This window comes from Nyctereutes procyonoides, unplaced genomic scaffold (genome assembly GCF_905146905.1).
Source record: "Nyctereutes procyonoides isolate TBG_1078 unplaced genomic scaffold, NYPRO_anot_genome, whole genome shotgun sequence".
Classification (NCBI taxonomy): Eukaryota; Metazoa; Chordata; class Mammalia; order Carnivora; family Canidae; genus Nyctereutes; species Nyctereutes procyonoides.
This window is the reverse complement of record NW_026575034.1, coordinates 22,524,168-22,531,467: the sequence shown is the minus strand read 5'-3', so window position 1 is coordinate 22,531,467 and position 7,300 is coordinate 22,524,168. Positions and strand designations below refer to the sequence as shown.

General features: G+C 39.5%; 1 protein-coding gene across 1 annotated transcript; it reads right to left on the bottom strand.

Annotated features, from left to right (window-relative positions):
* Window positions 1–4,083: 4,083 nt before the first annotated feature.
* On the bottom strand, window positions 4,084–5,488 carry LOC129504923 (hemoglobin subunit epsilon-2). Its single transcript, XM_055317802.1, has 3 exons — window positions 5,394–5,488; window positions 5,060–5,282; window positions 4,084–4,212 (listed from the first exon to the last, which is right to left on the bottom strand). Exons 1-3 carry the CDS (start codon window positions 5,483–5,485, stop codon window positions 4,084–4,086), a joined length of 444 nt encoding a protein of 147 aa, XP_055173777.1. The 5' UTR covers window positions 5,486–5,488.
* Between the last annotated feature and the right edge of the window lie 1,812 nt (window positions 5,489–7,300).

The following is a 7,300-nucleotide window of genomic DNA, read 5'->3' as shown; positions in this document are numbered from 1 at the left end:
CTGGCCCTGTTCTTCCTTTTATGCCCAGCCCAGATCTTGCCCTCTCTGCTGCTGCAAGCAGATTGGCCCAGAGCTTAGCTGAATCTTATTGGTTTATACCATAGCCTATGATCTAGTTTGCAACCCAATTCCTCAGTTCCCCTCAATTGTCCTGAGAGTGGCGTTCTAGGTGTTATGTTTCTTGACTCAGAATCCCTGTCTTCTCTCCTCACCTCATCCTCTTCAGCAGTGGCTTCCATAAGTATACTCCCACTCTCATTTATGTGCAAATTCTGTAGTCTGATATAATGGAGTATATCTCTTGTTTAACTCCTCTAGTTATTTCACTTCATAGATAAGAAAACTAAGGCCTAGTAAACAGAAATGCTATCAAGTTGACTATGTGGTACTTCTTTTGGTCTCTAGAGATAGTTATAAGTAGTTAGAATGAATAAATACTTTGCTGTACTTTCAATTTGCTTTCTTCTTTTTTGGGTAAATACTTTTAGTAGCAAAACTTTCTTTTCATTCTGTCACTGAAATAAATGTTAATTAAAAGAATGAAAACTAATGAATATTGTTTCTCTACCAGCTACTGAAATAGATCTAGGAAGCATGGATTTTAATGGAAACAATTTAATGAACGATAAAGAAGAAAATATCAGAAACCTATAACATGATTATTTAAAACTGTGATATTATTAAAGAAAAAATGCAGAGGAATTGCAGTGAAGATTGACCTCATTCAACTAGATCAAGTCTGATAGGGTTTCTGAGAACATGCAGTTGTAGAAATTTCCATGGGTGTGTCCTTAGGAAAAAAGTAAAGTTAAATCTAAAAATGAAGATTCAAAGGGAATTTTCATCTTTTCTGAATTCAAAATAATACTGCATTGACTTACAGATACATACCCTTTAGCACAACTAGAAGGAAAGAATGAGGTTGGGAGGGACTATCAGAAAGGAAGAGAATAGAATGGGATAGAAGTCAGAAGGCAAAAAATATAAAGAAGATGAGAGGTAGGTAATTTCAAAATTTAGCAAGGATATAGATCTCAACAAAACTCTCAGTCTCTGCTGGTGACATTGTAAAATGGCATAACTGCTTTAGAAAATATTTGATAGTAGCAACTAAAGCAGAATATATGCAAAACCTATGAGCTAGCAATTATTCTTCCAGAAATGCAGAAATGCATGCTTGTGTGAGTCCAAAATCTGTAACATCAATATACATGAGGATCTCAAACTACTAGCAACTTAAATGTTCCTCACTCAGTGAAATAGATAAAACATGATATAGAAAAAGAATGAGGGATCCCTGGGTGGCGCAGCGGTTTGGCGCCTGCCTTTGGCCCAGGGCGCGATCCTGGAGACCCGAGATTGAATCCCACGTCGGGCTCCCGGTGCATGGAGCCTGCTTCTCCCTCAGCCTGTGTCTCTGCCTCTCTCTCTTTCTCTCTCTGTGACTATCATAAATAAGTAAAAAAAAAAAAAAAGAATGAAATGTTACACAATAATGAAAATAATCAATTTCACTTGCAGAAATACAGATTATTTTTTACAACATAATGTCAATTAAACCTGAATGACTCAGTCGGTTAAGTGTCTATCTCTTGGTTTTTGCTCAGGTCATTATCTCAGGGTTGTAAAATTGAGCCTTATGACAAACTCCACACCGAGTATGGAGCCTGCTTGGAATTCTGTCTCCTTCTCTGCCAACTCTCTATGGCCACTCATGTGGGGGTGCCCATTCTCTCTTGTCCTCTAAAAAAAAGCAACCAGGGACAATGATTAAATGTGTATGATTTATATGCAAAAAAGCAGGATAATGTAACTATATTTCAGATCACAAGAATGAATGATTGGAAGGTACAGAGGAGCCATGAATGATCTTTAAGCCATTTTACAGATTATCTGTTTTCAACCTTAAAACAAACAAACAAAAAAAACAACTATTGAAAACTATAAGGATGTGGGTGGCATGATCTCATTTGTATTTTTAAAATATTATTCGCGTTTCCATATATAAATAGATTTAAGGGCTAGGATAAAGGGAAGACAAATAATTAAGATGATATTATAATTGGAAGAGTGAGCAAAAATGCCGTCTCTATCTTCAGCCTTGAGCAATGTGTGATGCATTAGTCCCTAGATAGGGCAGAAAGAGGGCTAAATTAGCAGAAATAGATTGGAAAATAGTTGGAATTGTCTTGGACATGCTTTATTTGATGCACTCTTAAACAATCCAATATGGAACACTAAATAAATAGATATATGGGTCAGGAACCCATAAAGAAAACAGTCATGTTGAGAATACACAGTGGAACAAGGCGCAGAGGAACAGATCATAGTGAATTGTATAAACTGCTACCACAACCTTCTCAGTAATGAAGGCCAAAGCACTTTACAGCAATGTCCTTAAAACCTCGGAACATATTTGTGGGGTAGAAATTTTTATTCCATTTTACAAACAAGGGAATTCATTCTGAAAAACATTAACCAAACTTTTCAAGGTGATGGGGCTATAATTTGATCTTTTTCTGCTAATCCCAAAGCCCTGGCTTTTCACATCTATGCTAGGGACTTGGGTACAAGAATTTGAGATGATGGTCACAAAAGTGGCTGTGATCAATTGCCAGCTCCAAACAAGAGACTTCTCAGCATTTTCTTTCCTAAAAATAGTCTTTTCTCTTTCCATTCACCAGGTAGGGAACCTGGCTATCATTGGTGACTTCACTTTCTTCTGCACTTCATTCCAAGCCCTGCAGTATCTTGACCAAAATGGTCCCTTACTTGAGGGGTTCTTAGTTTCATTGCTTCTGTGAAATTCAGTCCTTTGCCCTAATTATTATCACAGCACATTCCTGTGCCTAGATCCAAGTTAGACTCTGCCTTGTTCTATACCTGTATGTGGATCAGTTTCCCTAAAATTCCCTATTCATTATGTTACTCTTGTGTGCAAGAGATTTCACTGGTACTTTGCTTATAACAATAGCTCTTTTCCTGCTTTTTTGGGCAGCAATGTCCTTAATTTTATACCCTTGCACTGAACTAATTAAGAGAAATTAAGGAACTAATTTCTCCTCTGTCACTTAGACCTGGCATGCTAATTCCTAAATTTGTCATTTTCCCACATAAATGAACTTTTATATCCACTGAAAGCTTAATGGAATTGGAAATATGTTCCAGGTCACAGAAATAGCAGATGAGGTACAGATTCAAACCAAGGCAGTTAGTTCCTATGCCTTAGGGATAGTTCCTCCGTTAATACCACTGAAGACACTTGGGAAAGTTTAGAGCATGGTCCTTGCCTGAGTCTCTGGAAAGCCCCATCTCCATTCTATTACAGATGTTAAAAATGTGTTTCATGTATTTTTTATTTTTATTTTTTAAAGATTTTATTTATTTATTCATGAGAGACACGCACACACAAACAGAGAGAGAGAGAGAGAGAGAGAGAGGCAGAGACATAGGCAGAGGGAGAAGCAGGCTCCATGCAGGGAGCCCGATGCGGGACTCGATCCCCGGTCTCCAGGATCATGCCCTGGGCCAAAGGCAGTGCTAAACCACTGAGCCACCCAGGCTGCCTGTATTTTTTAATTTAAATTCAATCAGACAACATACAGTAACATGTTTCTTATATCAAATAGAAACTAAATACAGCACCAAAAAGCTCTGAGATTATACAAATAGCAGCCAAGACAGGTCCCCTACTTGGGGTTTTAACATGCCCCTACTCACTCTCAACAATCTTCTTGAATTTCACAAGAATATGTCCATTCATCCCCTTATTCTAGAGACACTATTCAACTCAAGAGTCTACTTTCTCTTCCTAGAAGTAACTGCCCCTTGAACCCACTCTTATCCTGCAGAATCTTAGGAGTCTCTTCTCTATCCTCCCGAACTCCTTATCTCCAGTAACCCCCTTTCCTGTAGGAGTGCTTTCTTTTAGCTGAATCAACATAAAAGGTACAGACAGAGAGAGAAGACAAGGATTTTCATTACAGAGCACAATTTTTATTTTATTTTTATCATCTAGGCAAGGCACTGTGCCTGTCTTCAGGAGATGGACTCTGGCAATACCGACACAACTGGACCAGCACCTCAGTGGTACTTGTGTGCCAGAGCATTAGCCACAGCAGTTGTCAGCTTCTGCCATGCAGCCTGCGTTTGGGGAGTAAACTCCTTGCTGAAGTGAGTTGCCAAGACAATCAATATCATGTTACCTAGAAGCTGGGGAGAGAGGAGAGGTAAAAAGAAAATAGTACCTAGTGAACAGAAAGCCTCAAGCTGGCCTCATCTATTTTCTTCCTAATAAGAGATGGAGGAACTTCCAATGCTGGGCTCCCACAAAAGTTTAATATGCTGGACATTGGCATCAATATGACCCCCAGCCCTGTACACTTCATCACGTTCTATCCTCTCATTTGGCCTGCCAACTTCTGACCCCCAGAACATTGCCATGGATGGCTTCTCTTTTCTAGAGACTCTGACTTCTTTAAAAGTAGGAATGTAGGACTGCAAGGGGCCTTAATATGTATAATCTAAGTCCCTAGATAATACATTCATTCAAATTGTTTGGACATTCACATGACAAAGAATCTTGTGCCATGTATATAAGAGAATTTCATCACTGCTAAAGAGGGTGTGGGGGGGTCACAATCGTTCATTGAAAAGATTGCTCTTATTTTGTCTTGCTTAGTCCTGGTTTTAAATTCAAGAATCATGCAGAGATGTATTCATCATTTTTAGAGAAAATATCAGTTAAGATGTCCTTCCTCTAATTGTATTCTCCTGACCAAAGCCATTTAATTCCATTTTAGCCAGTGTTCTTCACGTATGTATCTTTTCAGAAATGTAAGATGGCCAGTGGCCTTCGCTGGTCATAGTAATTACCCTACTGAGTCCTACCTACGACCTTTGGGCCAACCTAACTACCAAAATCAAGCCCTTCCTTGGGATACAACATCCCAAAAAAATGCCTTTATAGGATCAGATTTAGGTACCTGTTTTTCCTAACATATTCACAGTACAAATACCTAGGATGAAAGAACAAAGCACAGGCATGCCCAGAACTCACCTTGAAGTTCTCCGGATCCACATGCAGCTTGTCACAGTGCAGTTCACTTAGCTCAGCAAAGGTGTCCTTGAGATCATCCATATGTTTAATAGCATTTCCAAAGGAAGTCAGCACCTTCTTGCCATGGGCCTTGACCTTGGGGTTGCCCATTATTGCAGACTCAGAGGACAAATTGCCAAAATTGTCAAAGAACCTCTGGGTCCATGGATAAACAACCAGGAGCCTATGGGATGATCACAGTCACAGACCAGATGGGAAGTCAGAGTATGTAGGAAACCTGACCAAACACCTTTCAGGAATATTTTCTGCCTTTTTGCCCCCCTCCAGTGCCTACCTTCCCAGGACCTCGCCTCCAACCAACTCCACATTCACCCTGGCCCACAGGCTAGTAACAGCAGCCTTCTCCTCGGCAGTAAAATGCACCATGGTGTCTGGGAACTTGCTGGTGATCACTAAAGTGCCAGAAACAAGTCTGTACTGCCACTTCTCTGCGTGGCCTTTTATTCCTCATTTCTAGTTTCAGGGCCCTTGCTTCTCCCAGTGCAATGAGACCATTGGTCAAGGGTGGGTTGTCACCACCAGGGGTGGGGTTTGGACAAGGGAGGGTCAGCAGGATGGACATTTGGGTCTCTGATAGCGTTGGGTGGCTCTATCAGGGGGATTCTACTGTCCTTTCTCCACCATCTACTATGCATTTCATATCTCAGCTCCCCACCCCATTATTCCTGAGGTTACCTTGTAGGCTGATCATGAGGCATAACTAGAATTAAGAGAGGTAAGAATTAGAAATCTGTTGGGCATTGTGTCAGGTGTTTACAAAGTATTATTCAGTTGTTCACCTTGGGTATAAAAGAAGCCATAGTTTTTCTTGGTCACCAGTTTTTCTAAAACTTAGATGGAGCTCATAATTTTATAGTTCTTGTAAAAAGAAATATATAAAGTAATCTAGCATCAGCTCAGAAACAGGATAGGTAAAAGCTGAGTAACTTAGAGAACTATTACTCAATCATTGTTGAGTTCTATTAAAATAAATATACTTGCTTAAGTACATTTTTTTCACCCTGATTACACAGCAGTGTCTCTGGCCAATACCATGTATCCACTCATTTGTTTCAGAAACTGCACAATTGAGTATTGGGAAAAATTACATGTTTAATGGAAAGAATATTAGATGCTGTGGCAATAGCTGTCAATTAAGGCAGTTGTCTCTGGCATTTGTTGTACTCAGACTCCCTTCTTATTCTTAAATATTCCTGATATCTAATGAGACACAGACGATCTTCACTGACAGTATTCCAACACTACTGTCCTTATATCCTAAGGTACTTTGGTCTCATGCATCTCCAACAAGTATTTATAGGTCAAGACAAGTCACACTTCTGGAGAGAGGAAATGGCTATTTTATTTTTCTCTCAGAGTTTATTGCTCCCACATTTTGAGCTCTAGGAAGCTAGTTTATTTGTTTCTCCCTAGGACCAATCTCACACACACACATAATTTACAGTTCAAGATTTCCATGTATATTTACAAAGGAACCCTAAAATGTAAAGAGCTCAACTCAATATATTAGTGTTGAATTTCTGCTATAGGAAAAGAAATCCTTTGTCTATTTGGTATAGCCATAACTTTTATCAATTTATCTTGGAAAAATTTTACATTTAAAAGTGGATAAGAATTGCTTAGGTACCAGAAGCTAGGTTACCAGCACAGACTTGATTTTCTGTGAGCTCTCAATCCCAGGCTGTGTTGACGTGAACACTTTGGTACAGAGATATAAAGAAAAAAGTGTGAATCCATCCCAAAAAGATTTCTTCAGAAGAATAAGTCAATGAAATGAAAGAAAAGCAAGGAAAAGTTGACCAAAGCCAGAAATCCCATCTCCGCTCAGCAGTGGGCATAGTCTGAGGGAATGGCTCGGGGTCCATGCTCTCTGATGGTCCTGGTGCTCATTTCCTCGGGTGCGTGCACACTGCAGCTCAGGGACATTTACAACTCTGAAGGTTAGTTAACAGCCTCCCATTTTCCCCACAAACAAGATAGTGATTCTAGAATTACCTTTAACTCATTCTTCTCTCACTTTCTCTAAACAATTACTTTCCAAGACTTTTTGATTTCTCTCCTTCATAGCTGTCCCACACTTCCACTTGATTCCATGCTCACTGTTCCCAGTGTTATCTGGAAGCTTATCACATCAATGTTAGATCATCTCACAGTCATCTAACAGTTTTACAGTCATTCATC

Bases quoted from the DNA above. Each gene is read 5' to 3' on its own strand.
- LOC129504923 (XM_055317802.1), bottom strand. From the start codon at position 5,485: ATGGTGCATTTTACTGCCGAGGAGAAGGCTGCTGTTACTAGCCTGTGG. The intron at 5,283-5,393 runs GTAGGCACTGGA...ATCATCCCATAG, and splicing joins GGAGGCGAGGTCCTGGGAAG to GCTCCTGGTTGTTTATCCAT. The intron at 4,213-5,059 runs GTGAGTTCTGGG...CTCTCTCCCCAG, and splicing joins TGGATCCGGAGAACTTCAAG to CTTCTAGGTAACATGATATT.